The sequence below is a fragment of the Nicotiana attenuata genome, unplaced genomic scaffold (assembly GCF_001879085.1).
Source record: "Nicotiana attenuata strain UT unplaced genomic scaffold, NIATTr2, whole genome shotgun sequence".
NCBI classification, from domain to species: Eukaryota; Viridiplantae; Streptophyta; class Magnoliopsida; order Solanales; family Solanaceae; genus Nicotiana; species Nicotiana attenuata.
Window position 1 is genome coordinate 255502 of NW_017671271.1, and position 17961 is coordinate 273462.

Sequence of the window (17961 nt, forward strand, 5' to 3'; positions counted from 1 at the left end):
ACCCGACGCCCCAAAATAGCCACCGGCTTCACATCATAAGTCAAAACGCCATCCAACTAAACCGTGTTGAAATATAAAACATGAGATGGATCGCCGACATACTTTCGAAGCATAGAAACATGAAATACTGGATGCACGCTCGATAAGCTGGGTGGCAAAGCAAGCTCATAGGCCAGCTCCCCAATCCTCCGAAGCACCTCAAACGGCCCAATAAATCGAGGGCTCAACTTGCCCTTCTTCCCAATCTCATAACACCCTTCATGGGTGAAACCTTCAGCAAGACCTTTTCCCCAACCATGTAAGACACATCACGGACCTTTCTGTCAGCATAACTCTTTTGTCTCGACTGCGCCGTACGAAAGCTGCTCCTGAATCAATTTCACCTTGTCCAATGCATCCCAAACCAAGTCTGTACCCAAAAGCCTAGTCTCACCTAGCTCAAACCAACCCGTTAGAGATCTGCACCGCCTCCCTTATAAAGCCTCATACGGAGCCATCTGAATACTCGATTGATAACTATTGTTGTAAGCAAACTCCACGAGTGGCAGAAACTGGTCCCATGAACCCCCAAAATCAATGACACATGCGCATAGCATGTCCTCCAATATCTGAATAGTGTACTCGGACTGTTCGTCCGTCCGAGGGTGAAATGTTGTTCTCAACTCAACCTGAGTGCCCAACTCTCGCTGCACGGCCCTCCAAAACTGCGATGCAAACTGTGTGCCTCTGTCTGAAATGATGGAAACTGGCACCCCATGAAGGCGAACAATCTCTCCGATATAAATCTCAGCCAACCGCCCTGAAGAATAGGTAGTGCTCATAAGAATGAAGTGCGTGGACTTGATTAACCGATCCACAATCACCCAAATAGCATCGAACGTCCTCGAAGTCCGTGGGAGGCCAACTACAAAATCCATGGTGATCCGTTCCCACTTCCACTATGGAATCTCTATCTTCTTAAGCAAGCCACCCGGTCTCTGATGCTCATATTTCACCTGCTGACAGTTGAGACGCCGAGCTACAAACCCTACTATATCTTTCTTCATTCTCCTCCACCAATAGAGCTGTCTCAAATCCTGATACATCTTCGTGGCACCTGGATGGATGGAATACCGCAAACTATGGGCCTCCTCAAGAATCAACTCCCGCAGCCCATCTAAATTGGGCACACATATCTGGCCTGCATCCTCAATACCCCATCCTCACCAATAGTCACATCCCTGGCATCACTGTGTTGAACCCTATCCTTGAGGACAAGAAAATAAGGATCATCATACTGACGCTCTCTGATCTGACCGAATAAGGAAGACCGAGAAACCCTACAAGCTAGGACCCAACTAGGCTCTGAAATATCCAATCTCACGAACTGGTTGGCCAAAGCCTGAACATAAACTGCAAGGAGTCTCTCACCAACAGAAAGGAATGCAAGACTACCCATACTCACTGTCTTTGTACTCAAGGCATCGACCACCACATTGGCCTTTCCCGGATGGTACAAAATGGTAATATCATAGTCCTTTAGCAGCTCCAACCATCTCCGCTGCCTCAAATTGTGATCTTTCTGCTTAAACAAGTGTTGGAGGCTACAATGATCAGTAAACACCTCACAAGATAGACCATAGAGATAGTGCCTCCAAATCTTCAACGCGTGAACAATGGCACCCAGCTCTAAATCATGAACATAGTAGTTCTTCTCATGGGGCTTCAACTGACGCGAGGCATAAGCAATCACTCTACCCTCTTGCATCAAAACACACCCAATACCGACCCGAGAAGCATCACAATATACTTTATAAGAGCCAGAAGCTGATGGCAGAACTAACACTGGAGTTGTGGTCAAGGCAATCTTGAGCTTCTGAAAGCTCGCCTCACACTCATTCGACCACCTGAAAGGAGCACCCATTTGGTCAATTTGGTCAAGGGCGATGCAATAGACGAGGAACCCTAAACAAACCGAGGGTAGTAACCAGCCAAACCAAGAAAACTCTGAATCTCTGAGGTTAAGGACAGTCTAGGCCAACTCTGAACCGCCTCTATCTTCTTTGGATCAACTTGAATACCCTCACTAGACACCACGTACCCCAAGAACGCTACTGAACTGATCCAAAACTCACACTTTGAGAACTTGGGATAAAGCTTCTCCTCCCTCAACCGCTGTAATACAACCCTCAAATGCTTGGCGTGCTCCTCCTAGCTACGAGAGTACACCAGGATATCATCAATGAATACAATAATGAACGAGTCGAGATAAGGCCAAAACACGCTGTTCATCAAATGCATAAACGCTGCTGGGGCGCTGGTCAGCCCAAAAGACATCACAAGGAACTCATAATGACCATATCGGGTCTTGAAAGTTGTCTTAAGAATGTCTGAGTCCCTAATCTTTAACTGGTGATACCCTGACCTCAAGTCGATCTTGGAGAACACCCTCGCTCCCTAAAGCTGGTCAAATAAATCATGAATACGAGGCAAAGGAAACTTGTTCTTGGTTGTGACTTTGTTCAATTGCTTGTAATCAATGCACATTCTCATAGTGCCATCTTTCTTCTTCACAAATAGAACTAGTGCACCCAAGGTGACAAACTAGGCCGAATAAACCCTTTATCAAGGAGTTCCTGAAGTTGCTCCTTCAATTCCTTTAACTCCGCCGGTGCCATACGATACGGTGGAATAGAAATGGGTTAAGTGTCCAGCACCAAATCAATACCAAAGTCATAATCCCTGTCCGGTGGCATGCCCGGCAGGTCTACAGGAAATACATCAGGAAAATCTCGCACCACCGGAACTGAATCAATAGTAGGAGTCTTTGCACTAACCTCCCTCACAATGGCCAAATAAGAAATACTGCCCTTCCCAACCATACGCTGGGCCTTCAAGAATGAAATCACTCTACCGGGAACATAATCGAATGAACCTTGCCACTCAATCCATAAAAATCCCGGCATAGCCAACGTCACCGTCTTAGCGTGACACTCCAGAATAGCATGACACGGAGACAACTAATCCATTCCCAGCATCAGTCAACCATACTAAGCAGCAACAGATCAACTCTAGTCTCTAATCCCCCAATAGTCACTACACACAACCGGCATACATGGTTCACAACAATATTATTGCCTACCAGCGTAGATATGCAAACAGATGAAACTAGAGACTCACGGGTCATGTCCAGATAATGAGCAAAATATGACGATACATATGAATAGGTGGAACCAGGGTCAAATAATACAGAAGCATCTCGATGACAAACGGAGATAATACTTGCGATCACTGTGTCTGAAGCAATGACATCTGGTCTGGCAGGGAGTGTATAGAAATTGGCTTGACTGCCACCTGATCGACCTTCCCCTCTAGGGTGACCCCTAGCTGACTGACCTCCACCCCGAGCTGGCTGGGCGGGTGGTGAAGTAACTAGTGCAGAAGTCGAAGGCTGACTCCTATACTAAGACGATCCTCTCATAAGGGGGGGATAGTACCTCTTGATATGACCCAAATCTCCACACTCAAAGCAACCTCTACCGGCCACTGGCGGTGGGGACAGAAGGGAGCCCCGAGAATCGGGATACCCGCTAGAAGGCCTCGGCATATATGAACCTTGAGTTGATGGTGCATGAGACGAACTCTGAGCTGGAAGGGCACTGAGTGATGAGTGGCCCTGATTAGAATTGTTAGAACCGTGGCCAGATAGTGCACCAAGGTGAACTGGGCGGGCTGTCTGAGCATTCCTGAAAGGACGACCTCTACCGTGATGAAACTGACCCCCAGAAGGAACACCACCAAAGCTACCTGAACCACGAGACCTCTTGGCATCTCTCTCAACCCGCTCCTGACTGCGGACCGACTCTATCTCCTGAGCAATGTCAACAACCTCCTCAAAAGTAGCACCAAACATCCTCTCTCTAGTCATAAGTACACGCAGATGGTATGTGAGGCCATCAACGAACCTCCTGATCCTCTCCCTGTCCGTGGGAACCAACCAAACATCATGACAGGCCAACTCAAAAAATCTCATCTCGTACTGCATCACCGCCATACCATCCTGACGCAACTGCTTGAACTATTTGCGCAGCTCCTCTCTACAAGACTGCGGCACATACTTCTCTAAGAAAAGAACAGAAAACTTCTGCCATGTAAGTGGCGCTGCACCATCCGGCCCAGTGAAATCCATCCCAGAACATATACAACACTGACTGCAAGTCACCCCGTACCGAGGAAAAAGGGCAATCCAACCCTGTGGAGAAATCCATCTCCAGGTATCAAGTACTTCGGACAAATCCATATTCAGGGAAATCCATCCCTCAATAATATTATTCGCGCTCACTGGGGGTGTGTTACAGACTACGGAGGGGCTCCTGTAGCCCAAGTGTTATCATAATCATCAATATAACCGCTGCGGCGTGCATAACTGTCACTCATAACCAGGCTCTCGGCCTCACTCAGTCATCAACCTCTCCTGTCTCACCACGGGCTCACAATGTCATGAAAACAACCCGGAACAATGATATGATGAATAGATAAATAACTGCGACTGAGATATGATATAAAAATGCATGATCATGACTGAGTATGGAATATTAAATGAAAACTAGTCAGATAACAGCAAAAAATGGTCGCTAAGGGTCCAAACAATACTGGTGTAACACCCCGTAAATTCGGCTTAGGTATGAATGAGTTAAAGGAGTAGTAAGGTTATATTTTGGACATGTGAAGTCCCACCGGGATGATTATGGGTAAAATAGTTGTTTCAAAATCAAGATGGAAAGTGAGGTGCATAAGATTTGACAAAATCGACTAAGTTTGCAGAAGGTCTGTCTTCCAGTAGGGTGTAGTGAAAATTTGTAAGGAATTTGGGATAACTCAAAGCATGAAAGTTGTAGGCCTTTGAAATAGCTTTCCCACGATATATTATGGAGCCCGAACGGATCTCTGTGCAAAAAGTTATGCGTATTTTACAGAACAGTATACGATATGCGCGCCCCTAGCGGGCTGCGCTTCTTTTGAGGCAGTGTTACTGCCGTTTTGTGCGGTCAGTAGCACGGTCAGGTCTACAGATGCGCGGGCGCACTCGTGGGGGGTCACTTTAAAGCCCTACTTCGTCCCCCACATCTCCAAAACATAAAAACTTGCTCTAGAAAGGGGAACTCTAAAAAACCTAACTCCTTTAGGGTCCTTCCATCACCCAAGGTAAGTTTTAATGGTGATTCTAAGTTAATTTCAATTTTCCAACATCTTATTAATATGGTTAAACCCTCCATATCATTAGATATTCGATTGGGACATCATTGTTGAGAGAAGGAAGCCTAGAACTCGAATTCAAAGGGTTCGAACTTCAAAAATGTAATGTTTTCACCCTCTAATTGATTCTAGCATTGGTTTAATGATTTTAAACCCTAGTTCATGAGATATGAGTTTATGGGTTTGATAAGCATGAACGATTATAGGTTTGGGGTGTTGATTGTTGATTATTGGTTAAGGGTGTTGTTTACTTTATGGGTGATAAAGAATAATGTTGATTATAACCATTGAGACTTTAGAATTTATCTAGGAACAAGAGAATAGGTTATTGGGTGTAGAGACACCATTAATATGGACTATGAAGCTTTATTCTCACCAAGTGTTTGATAAGATACTTAAGTGACCAAAACATGAGCATCATAGCTAATATGGAATCCCTTTGACTTGTATTGATATAGATTAAAGTTGAAAGGGTTGGCGAATGTTGTATTACGCTCAAGAGCAGGAAGTTAAGATATGTGAGGCTAACTCTCTATGTTTGGAAATTTTAATGGTTCTCCCTACACTATGTTTCTTTTACGACGTTACCAATTGCCGCAGAAATATAGTTAAGCCTAGTTCCTTGAATAGTTGTAGAACTTCTATTCTCTAGCTTCATAACTCGTTCACCACTTTCATTCTAAACGTTGTAAGCTCAACGCGTATTCAATATAGACTTGGGTTTGATGCCCCCGAGTCTTAGTATAGATTACTCAGTATGCCATAAACAGTTGAAGTTTTAGTTTTCATAATCAGTTCAAGAATACACATCTTAGTCTAGTCCTATTCAGTATTCTAGTAGTATGTAACTCAGTGTGATCTAGTATTCCAATATCAAGTAACTCAATGTGATCCAGTATTCCAGTATCATGTAACTCAGTGTGATTCAGTATTTCACTATAATGTATTGCAGTATGATTCTCAGTTCCCGATTTTAAATCCCTGAATGTTGAACACCTGTATTTGGGCCTGAGGCCGCAGTTTATGCTTTATGCATCTTTGGCCTGAGGCCGCAGTTTATGTTTTATGCATCTTTGGTCTGAGGGCGCAGTTTATGCTTTATGCATCTTTGGGCCTGAGGCCACAGTTATGTATATGTATACTTGGGCCCGAGGCCGCAACTGTGCGCACACACACACACACACACACACACANTATGGCTGAGGCGAAGAACCTGGATCTGCACACGAAAAACATGTGCAGGAAAGGACATGAGTACACCACAGCGGTACTTAGTAAACGCCAAGCCTAACCTCGGTCGTGTAGTGACGAGGAAGGTAAGGGCCCTACTGGTTATATATATATATATATATATATTGGGCCTGAGGCCGTAGTTTATTTATTCAGATAAACAGGTTGTTCATCATTTAGAAGAGGGAGTATTCATATCCTTACTTCCTTTGTTCAGTTCAGTTATCAGTTATCATTTCAGTCACCAGTTATCAGTTCAGTTATCAGTTATCAGTTAAGTTATCAATTACCTGTTCAGTTAAGTTATCAGTTACCAGTTATCATTTCAGCTATTAATTATCAATTCTCAGCTATCAACTTAGTTTCAGTTTCAGCATTTATAATTCTTTCTTTCAGTTGCTTTACATACCAGTGCAATTCAAATGTACTAACGTACCTTTTGCCCGGGGCCTGCATCTCATGATGCAGGTAATGATTTACAGGTTGATGATTTAGAGCGCTAGGATTCTCGTACCAGCTACTTGGTGATCCCCAGTTCTTCCGGGCCATTATCATTACCTTACAGTCTTCAGTATTTTCAGACAGTCAGTGCTTTTAGTACTTCATTAGAGGCTTCATAGACTAGAGTAAGAGTTAGACAGAGTCTCGGGCTTTTCATGTTAAGCTATGTTGGCTGCAAATATGTTTCAGAATTGTATTAGTATTTCCGCACTCTGATTTATATCATCCAGACTTTTAGTATATCAGCATGTGTTAGTTTATCTTCCTTATTCAGTATGTTATGATATCACATGTTGATTCAGCCAGTCAGTTGGTTCGCTCGGTCACATGTAGTCAGGCACCGAGTGCCGTGTTACGTCCAGGCCCAGGTTTGGGGCGTGACAACCGGCACAAAGCCTAAAGATGATATCTAGCATGATTACAGCTCAACTACTTTATCACATGATGAAAACATGGATATCAACAGGATAGAGTCACTAAACAGTGCTGTAGAATCACACAGGTCACAATTCTCACGGTGCACGCCGCCAGGCCCGTCACTTGGCATGTGCATCAACTCAATACTAATCACATAACACATAGTTTGGGGTTTTGAACTCTAATAACCAAGTTTGGAAGCGTTACTTACCTCAAACCAAGCAAAAATCCTACTCCGCGATGCCTTTGCCTCTTTAATCGGCCTCCAAACATCCCGAATCTAGCCACAAGCAATACAATACGATCAATATAGGCTAAAGGAATAAATTTCCACAAGAAAATACCAAATTATAGCCAAAAATCCGAAATCGGCTTAAACCCGGCCCCGGGCCCACGTCTCGAAATCCAACAAAAATCACAAAACCTGAAAGCCCATTCACTCATGAGTCCAACCATACTAAATTTATCAAAATCTGACACCAGTTGGTCATCCAAAACCCCAAAACTCACTCTCCGATTCTCAAGCCCTAACTCCCAAATTTCACCTAAAAAACTCACCAACTAGGTGTACAAATACATGGAAAAATATCATTGCCAAAGATAATTAGGATCAAGGACTTACCTCAGTGATAACCTCGAATTCCCTTCAAAAATCTCTTCAAAATGCCCCGTAGTCCGAGTTCAAAGATGTGAAAATGAGAAAAATCCTGAAGTCCTCTACTTATACTTTCTGTCAAGCAAAACCACACTTGCTGTCCTTTATCCGCACCTACCGAGCCGCTTCTGCAGTTAGAACTCCGCTTCTGCAGAAACTCACTTAAAACACTAGCCCCGCACCTGCGTCCCAGGTCTCACACCTGCGGATGCGCATCTGCGCTCACTCCTCAGCTTCTGCGAAAACAGTCAAGATCTCCTCATCCACATCGGCCGCCTATTATCGCATCTCCGGGCTCGCAGATGCACACCATTTCTTGCACCTGCGATTTCCCAACCCAACGCCAAACTCTACATTTGCGCCTCCGCGCCGCGCCTGCGATCATCGCACCTGCGGCAATATCCTCGCAGGTGCGATTTACACCAGCAATAGCCAACTTCAGCAAAACTTCAAACTTTAAACTTGTTCCGTTAATCACCCGAAATCAGCCCGAGGCTCCCAGGGCCTCGACCAAACTTACCAACAAGTTATATAACCCCATACGAACTTAGTCGAACCTTCAAATCACTCAAAACAACATCAAAATACCAAATTACCCCGGATTCAAGCCTAAGAACTTCTAAACTTCCAATTCCGCAAACGATGCTGAAACCTATCAAACCACCTCCGAATGACCTCAAATTTTGCACATAAGTCAAAAATAACACCACGAACCTACTCCAACTCCCGGAACTCCAATCCGATCCCGATATCAAAATTTTCGCTGTCGGCCAAAGTTGTTAAAATTCTAACTTTCACCAATTCAAGCCTAATTCTACCACGGACCTCCAAATCACATTCCGGACGCGCTCCTAAGTCCAAAATCACCTAACGGAGCTACGGAACCAACAAAATTCAAATCCGAGGTCGTTTACACATAAGTCAACATCCGATCAATTTTTTCAAACTTAAGCCTTCCAATAAGAGAATATGTATCTCAATTCACTCCGAAATCACTCCGAACCCGAACCAACTAACCCTGTATATCATAATGTAGTTGAAGAACATGAAAGAAGCAGGAAATGGGGGAACGGGGCTATAACTCTCGAAACGACCGGCCGGGTCGTTATAGTGCGTCACCTGTAAAAGAGAACACAACAAATACATACATATATATATATATATATATATATATATATATATATATATATATATATAGAGAGAGAGAGAGAGAGAGAGAGAGAGAGAGAGTAAGTAGAATAAGGATTAACTAGAGCTCTAATGTTTTACTCTCCCATGGTGGAAGAGTTCTAGTTATCTTTAACTTCTAACTCCTCTTATATAGGATAGAGTTCTCTTCAATTAAGGGGTCCTGCTCCTTATCAATTATGCATCTTTTTCGTTCAGGGGATATCATATATAACTTGTGCCTATCCCCTTCACGGGCATGCCTTGTGCTTGAATCTGCCCGTGCCCTGTGTACATTTTTCATGGACCTGGTTCATGCATGTGTTCCTTTGTTAATTATCAAAACAAAACCTACTCAGCCCAACATCAACCAACCAAACGATCCTTTAAGGTGTATTACTTATTGAGGGTATTGGACTGAATACATGAGTTTAAAAATATCTTTTAAAATTTATGGTCTAAAACTTAGCCATAAAATTTTTTTGTACCCATAAATCATCTCATTGAGGTAAAAAATGCGTAAAGTCAAATTGTTAAACTAGTAGAAAAATATTATTTTTTAGACTGATTAAAAAAAAGAACATCACATAAATTAGCATATATGGGCCTATCCACGGGATCTGAAGTATATAGTGAAAGAGTTGCTGACTTCTTTCATTTTTTCAAACTTTCATATTCCATTTTCCCTCCCAACTCCTTAATTAATTTTTGAAAGATTTAAGTAGATTTAAATGAAATTTGAATATACAACAACTACAACCAATCCATTAAAAGTACGAGTTACTCTTCCGACAAATTGAAATCACTATGTTGTTACCTCCAACCAGGTAGAGTTATTTTGTAATTTGAGCGACTGCATTGCATCAACTGGTACAGTGTTAGTACAAAGATATAGTAGTAGATTCCACCAGGTCCATAACGTTAGTTTTGACCTCAACTTAATCTTACTGTTCTTCAACAAAATCGAGAAGTATTTCTCCGAATGTTTCCACCGATATCTATTATACTATTCTGTTTCAATTTATGTGAATCTATTTCCTTTTTGGTCTATTCCAAAAATAATGATCTCTTTCTAAATTTGGTAACAATTTAGCTTAAACTTACCATTATACCCTTAATGAGAAGCTTTTATAATCACACAAATACTCTGGACCCCTTTTTGACTTGCTTAGGACCACAAATTCCAAAAGTCTTTATTTTTTCTTAAACTCCGTGCTCAATCAAATAGGTTCACATAAATTGAAACGGAGGGAGTACACATTTACTCTTGTGATTCGAGATATAATGAGAGCAGATTTGAATCCCCGAGTAGAAAACACATCATACACTTATTACTCCAGTATTAGACTAGTACTAGTATTTTATTGCAGTAGGATGTACGTGTGGTTAGAGTAGTCCAATAAGTTTTCTCAGCCGAAAGCTGGCTATTGTTGGAAAACAATCCAAAAGAGAATAATGAAGTTGCAGCAACAAAGTCTTTTTCATAATCTACAACTACTCTATAGTACGTATCCAACTTAACAAAGTACTTGGATTATGGGATAAATTAAAGTTGAACGACAAAACACTGCTAAAAAGTAGGAGGACATTGAGTGCCATAGTAAATACAATATGGTCAGCAACCTAGCCAGCTTTCCCTACTCTAATACTACACTCGGATAAAGGCTATCATCATAGACTTAAAACTAGTCGCAAAGTTGTGAGCTTAGTGGGTTGATATGTAAAGGATTTCATACACTGATAATATTTAGTCTCTCGGAAATAATTTAATTTGGAACTTTCTGTTTTACATAGGTAACGACATGCTTCTATTGCAAAGATGATTTATGTTATTTTATGTACTAAATTAAAAAATTTATTTAACGAAAGACAAAAAGGCTTAAAGGTCATTTCAGATTTTAAATATTTTATGCTTTTCTGATAAATTTACTTTTTTTTCTTCCGTTTCCAATTTAAAAACCATAGCAGGTAAAAGTCAAAAGAGAAGGAGAATTAAAAAGGTGATCATGACTCAACACCTAATTCCCTCTCCATAGGATCTCAAGGCACAGTAGGCAGTAGACTCAGTAGAAAAAAATACAGTGAATTTCTATTGCTTATATGCAGTGTTCGAGGAGTAGGCCTTGTATTTTCCTTTGACTCAATCTCCCATTCTCCATTAACTAGCTTTTCTGAGATCATAAAAAAAGGAGTCACTTTTCAACGACAAAGACAAAGCAAAATATAGAGGAAAAGAAAAAGAAAGAAAATGGAGGTTGGGAATGGAAGAAGAATATGCAGAGAGAATAGCCCAGAAAGAGAAAGAGGGAAATCACAAAGCAGCAGAAGATCAGTGATAAGACCAAGTTTCAGAAAGGTTCAAGTTGTGTATTACTTATCAAGAAATGGGCAACTTGAACATCCTCATTACATGGAAGTCACTCATCTTGCTCATCAACAGCTTCGCTTGAAAGGTCACTATATACGTTTATTGTCTTTTTTCTTTCTCTTGATTTATTGGTGTTGTATTTGCTGTGAAATAAATGGAATGGAATGCAAATCTTGCACAGATGTGATTGATAGGCTTACTATCTTGAGAGGTAGAGGCATGCCTTCACTCTATTCTTGGTCTTGCAAAAGGTAAATGCCCTTTGTTCATCTACGCTTCCTGTTTTTTCTCCTAGTTTAACAAATGTTAAAGATAAATTTTAGTTGAAACTTGAACAACGAGTTATTTTTGAAAGTTGAAATTATGTTTGGACATATATTTAATTTGAAAAAAGAAAAATTGAAGTTTTATTAGCGGAAAAATAAAATCACCCAAAACTGCCTAACCCAATTTTTATGAACTTGTAATTTTTTTTCACAAACTAGTTATATTCCATGAACAAACAATATTTTCAAAATTTTTTGAAAAAGAAATAGCCAAATCTATGGCCAAACTAGACCTAAAAATCTTTAACACAGTGATGAATGAAATTACCAAATGTGAAAGAGGGAAGAATTCATGCATATTAGAAGAAAAAAAATTTCATATTTGAAATTTATGCCAAAATGTTGAACTTAGCTAAGTTCAAAATTTAAAAAATTAAATGAATAGAAGATTAATGAGATCATCGTTCTTTTCTTCTTTTGTGCTTACATTTGTAGCTTGGAATGAAGATAGTTATGTAGGTCATAAGGTATTTCTAGAGAAAATATGAGGTGAGTTTATAGAAATAAAATTCGTGCTTAAGTAAATGAAAATTGAGGTTCATATAACTATGATTTTTTTTCCAGCAAAGTTATATAAACTGTCTCACACAAAAATTATAAATTTTCACCAACTCACATAAAAATCATAGTGGTCGAAAATAAATTTTCCAGTAGTATTTTCTTATTTTTTTTTCAGTCTAATAAATAATTACCCAATTAAAATAGAAGAAATCTGAGTATATTTTTAGTCGCTCTTAAAAATAATAGCTGATAAAATATTTTTTATATATGTGTGTATTATAACATAGACATTCTATATATATATTTTAGCTAGCAAATGCAATAGTTTCGCCCGACCGGCTAATTTTATATTTTCCCTTAAAATAGGAATGATCCAACCCTGACCCAATATCTATATACGTGAGTTAAAATAATACTAAAAGTGAATTCTTCCCCCATAAAAAATTTAGTTCCAACTTCAGAATGCATGAGATCCTAAAAAAAAAAAAAACAAAGAAATTAAAGATATAATTAGAGAGCACTTGAAGTAAAAATGCGATCAATTTGAATAAAAATCTTGAAAAGAAAAATAAAAGATAGAAGTATCATGTTTTGAAGGATTTACTATGCATTTTTTTTGTAGTATTATTTTAATTTATATATATGAGTATTGGGTTGGGTGGGCCAGGGCGGGGGTTGAGTCATTTCTATTTTAATTGGTTTATTATTTATTAGACTGAAAATAAAAAATAAAAAATAAAAAACTACAAAAAAAAGAAAATACTACTAAAAATTAGTATATTTTTCGATCACTATGATTTTTGTGCGAGTTAGTAAAATTTTTATAATTTTTGTGTGAGAAGACAAAGTTATATGAGTTTTGTGAAAAAAAATCATAATTATATGATCATTTATGAAATTAACCCAAAAATTGATAGCTGATAATTAATTAGCATGATGTAACAAATAGGAGTTACTCTTATCTAAGGGTGTTAAACGGGTGGGCCGGGCCGGGCCGGGCTGGGTTTGCTTTTTTGGACCCGTACGGGTTATGGTCCGGGCCGGTTACGGGTTGGGGCTTAACGGGTTTAACGAGTTCGGGTTCATCCGGGTAAAAATTGAACCGTAAGGGTTACGAGTTGAGGGGGCCGGGCCGGGGTGGGTTTATTGTATTTTTTAAATTTTTTTTTTTTGTATTTTGTATAACTATTGTAAGTTAGGAAGATGGGAAAAAATTGCACTTATAAATTGCAAGGTGCTACATTTTTTCAAAATTACAAAATTAAAGTTTGCATTTAAAAAGTAAATTAATATCTTATATATTTTTATTGTGTACTAAAATATATTTAATGCCTATCTTATGTATTTTTACATTGTATCAAGTTGTTTATTTGATGTATATTTATGATTTGAGCATTTATACCCTAAATATATACACTATATTTTTTATAACCTAGGATCCGGTATTTTACTTTATATAATACTCCTATATGATTTAAATTATATTTCTTTCATTTTAAATACGTATAAAATATATACGCAGGGTATAATCAAGACTTATAAAATATATACTCAAAGCAATTTCCACTGTAAAACATACAAAAAAGTGACAAAAGTATTCCACTATTATTACATGTATCATACTTGCAAATTATGTGTATGATATATATGTTAAATTCCAACAATTTTAAATTATGTTAATTAGTATAAAATAATTGGTATATTCATGGTATGTGTAAGATATAAAATATTTATACTAGAATATACCACTATTATATTTTTAAAAATTAGACAGGTATGTAAACCTCCCAAAAAAAAAATTAAAAAAAAAAAAATTTACCCATTAAACCGGTCTGGGCCGATTAACCGGTTTAACGGCACTGTCTAACGGGTTGTACCGATCCGGGTAACCGGTATTTAAAAAGTAAACGGAACAACCCGCGCGGCCCCCCTAACCCAGCCCAGCCCAGCCCCCTTTAACCGGGCCGGGCCGGTTGCGGTTTTAACCGGTCTGGGCCGGTCCGGAACCGGGCTGACCCGGCCCTTTTAACACCTATACTCTTATCACCTCACTAATTTTAATATTTATTCGTTTCTTTATTTTTACACTATTTTTTACTGTGGTTATTTAAATACTGCTAAGATGGTAATTAACTTTGTAGGAGTTACAAGAATGGCTATGTGTGGAATGACTTGGCTGAAAATGATTTCATCTGCCCTTCTGAAGGCGCTGAGTATGTTCTCAAAGGTTCTGAAATTATTGAAGGTTCCACAGGTAATTACTCCCCACTCCCTTATTTTCAATCAAATTATTTTTTACACAAAAACATGAATCAAAATTTCACTCCTGATTTTATCAATAATTTATTAGACAGTTTCAGAATTTCATGTAATTTTTTTAACCCTATGTTATCGTAGACATGTCCAAAAATTGTTACTATAGTATAAGTAACTGAATTTCATGAAACTTTTTCCTTTACAATGCCTTAGTGTTTTTTTTTTTTTTTGGTTTTATTCTAAAAACGAATTTGTCGTTCAGAAAAATTTCAGCAACTTCATATAACAGAGTCCCCACAACTGAGAAACACTTGCCAACAAATTCAAGAGTCAAACTTCCTGCCAAAACGCAAATCAGTGGGTTCAAAACGACATACAGAGCCAGAAATTGTTCAGAACAACGTTCATTACCTAGACGAAAATATTGAAGAAGAATATGAAGAGAAATCAAGTTACACTAGCTCAACTACACCCAATTCCACATGCTCTAGAGGTGTTTGCACTGATGATCAAAACGAGTTAATCCAACCAATAACTCGGAAAAATCCGACCGAGTTAACTCACACCAACTCGTTATCTCCTCCTTCAGCAGTATCCTCTTCACTTTCAGACAAGCCCATTAATAATGAAATTACCAACACGTCCAAGCGGTTCGAAGATGGTGACCCGGTTGCCTCCGAGTCATTACTGGGTCGAAACTCGGTGCTTTTCCAATTGATTTCATGTGGAGGCTCAGTGTCGTTTAGAGGAAAGAATGAGCCAACCATTGTGAAGCAACCTCCGCCGTCGCCGCCGTGCACGGTGGTGGTGGCTAGGAAGAGTAGCAGTAGTAGTAGTGCTAGTTTTCATAAAGCGGTGTTGTGTAAAGTGGCGGCAAAGAATTTGGATGTGAATGAGGTGGAGGAGATCAAGTACATGTCGGAGAATCCACGATTTGGGAATTTGCAGTCGGAGGAGAAGGAATATTTCAGTGGGAGCATTGTTGAATCAATGATGACAGAGGAACGAACAGCTCAAGTTGAACCACAGTTGAAGAAATCATCTTCCTATAACGAAGAAAGGTATTTTCTAAAAATCACTTTTTTTTCATGCAAGTCTTACCCTTCGTCACAACTTTCTAAATTTAGAAATAATTATTTTATCTTAATTAGAAATTTTGTTAGTAATACAAATATTATGGAGTAGTATATATTATGGTATAGGTAAAGATCACAAATTTTATAAGTCTATATTTTCTTCTTAATTTTCGTATATATTCAAATTTAACTACGTAAATTGAATGATGAGTACTATTTACTAAGGGTCCTTTTTACTTTTTTTCGAAAACTTTCTACCTTTTTCGGAATCAGTATTAGACTATAAATCCAATTTAAAGTTGAATTCCCGAATTTGAAGAATTCCAAAGCTAATATCACTCCAAGTCACTCACAAAAATTCAAAAATAACTTTAATTTGTATTCATATCCAAACACTACTCCAAATTTTAAATATATTTTCAACTTCAAAATAAATTTTACTTTGTCCCTAAATTTCACACTTATGTCCAAACACCTACTAAATGTAAGGTTATACTCCTTCTGTCTCAAATTATCTGTCGTATTTCTCTTTTCATTGGGGTTTGTAGTTTTCAAGGATAATTATTACTAATGGTAAAAAAGAAAAAAAATAATAAATTTTGTCTTTAATTTCTAAAATGACAAATAATTTGAGATAATTATTTTTAATAACCACGACTGATAATATAAGACGGACGGAGTAGTAGTACACATTTTATTAGAATAGTTTACAAAAACATTTTACTACAATTCTAAAAGTTTTATAAAAGGTTACTTTTTACAATTCAGTAAAGTTAACAGTAGACAAGCTTCTGAGGCTTTTAATATTTGGGTGGCAAAGTGTCTACTTTAATTTGAAGTTAATGTTGGTTAAGTGTATAGCATATAAATTGACGTGACTTTATAACCGGGCAGGAGCTCAAAGGCAGGACTGAGAGAAATAACAGCAGAAGCAGAAGATGAGCAATTGAAGAAGGAAAAGGCTGTAAAAGGAAAATGCATTCCAAGGAAAAAGTCTTCCTCTAAACAGTCCAAAAAATGACCTTTCTTCGGTTTTTTCCAGCAAAAGCTGTTCTTGGGTATAAGCAGCAGGAACTTCATTCATAGCAGTACTGCTTTTAGACTTCTAGCTACCCCCTTCCATCCCTTTCTGTAGAGGTGCGAAAAATAGTTAGGTTTCAACTTGGGATTTATTAGACTGTTGTTGAACTCCTGATCTGTGAATCAAACCCCTAAGATTTTACTGGTTAGCTTTGGCATCTATAAAACCAATTTGTGCATTAACATCTTTCCACTCAAATAACCATGTTAACAGGTTTTTCTTATACCGTATGAAATCAAATGTCACGACCCAATTTTCCGACGAGAGGGTTGTGATGCCACCTAAAACCGGTTGCTAGACAAGCTAATACTTCACAGAAATAAGAAAACAAAATTAGATATAAAACAACATGATATCATAATAAAGGGTAAAGCTCAGTAAAACATAACGAGTGTAATCAAACATTCGTCTATTAGCCTCCCAGAACTGGTAACCTCTGAAATGATAAATGACACTGTTTGATACAAATAACTAGTAGAAGATCTAATAGAAAGGTGACCTCAAGGCCCGCGGACGAGAGTGCAGCATTCCCTCGAGTCTCCTCGAATCTAGCTAGTCCGTCCTCTGAGTACCACAAGGTCCAATGCTAGAATCTGCAAATTAAAAGAAGAACGTAAGTGTAGTATGAGTACAACCGTATCAATGTACTCCGTAAGTGTCGAGCCTAACTCAATGAGATAATGACGAGGCTCAGACAAGATACTGACCGTACAAACATGTGTAGTTAAAGAACGAAAAAAAATAATGAGAGATATAGCAATTAAGATAACGCGGAAAAACAACAGGTAAGATAGCAAAATAGATAACAAGTGAGATAACAAGAGTAATAGCCATCAGAAATTTGTACGAGGAATAACGAAACAAACAACTAAGTGAATTAACGACTAAACTTTCACAAATAACACCAAACAAGCCTTTCACAACAACTCAAGTCCAAGAAAATGACAAGGCAACCATGAAACAACATAGCCAAGTCCTCAATTCGTATAGTAAAAGCAAGGAATAAGAAATTCAATCAAATGACAAGGCAACACCCTTTGTGTATTTACTCTCATCCTCACAAGAACGGAAATATCTTTCGTGCATATTCACTCATCCTCACAAGCACGAAATACTCTTTGTGCAATAGTAATAATGTAAAGAAGCAC

General features: G+C 38.6%; 1 protein-coding gene across 1 annotated transcript; it reads left to right on the forward strand.

Annotated features, from left to right (window-relative positions):
• The first annotated feature begins 11196 nt into the window (after positions 1–11196).
• Positions 11197–16983, forward strand: LOC109207207 (protein UPSTREAM OF FLC). The gene is made up of 5 exons (XM_019370091.1): positions 11197–11658; positions 11755–11824; positions 14542–14654; positions 14919–15717; positions 16627–16983. Exons 1-5 carry the CDS (start codon positions 11454–11456, stop codon positions 16751–16753), a joined length of 1314 nt encoding a protein of 437 aa, XP_019225636.1. The 5' UTR covers positions 11197–11453; the 3' UTR covers positions 16754–16983.
• Positions 16984–17961: the final 978 nt, after the last annotated feature.

Bases quoted from the DNA above. Each gene is read 5' to 3' on its own strand.
- LOC109207207 (XM_019370091.1), top strand. From the start codon at position 11,454: ATGGAGGTTGGGAATGGAAGAAGAATATGCAGAGAGAATAGCCCAGAA. The intron at 11,659-11,754 runs GTCACTATATAC...AATCTTGCACAG, and splicing joins TCAACAGCTTCGCTTGAAAG to ATGTGATTGATAGGCTTACT. The intron at 14,655-14,918 runs GTAATTACTCCC...TTTGTCGTTCAG, and splicing joins AATTATTGAAGGTTCCACAG to AAAAATTTCAGCAACTTCAT.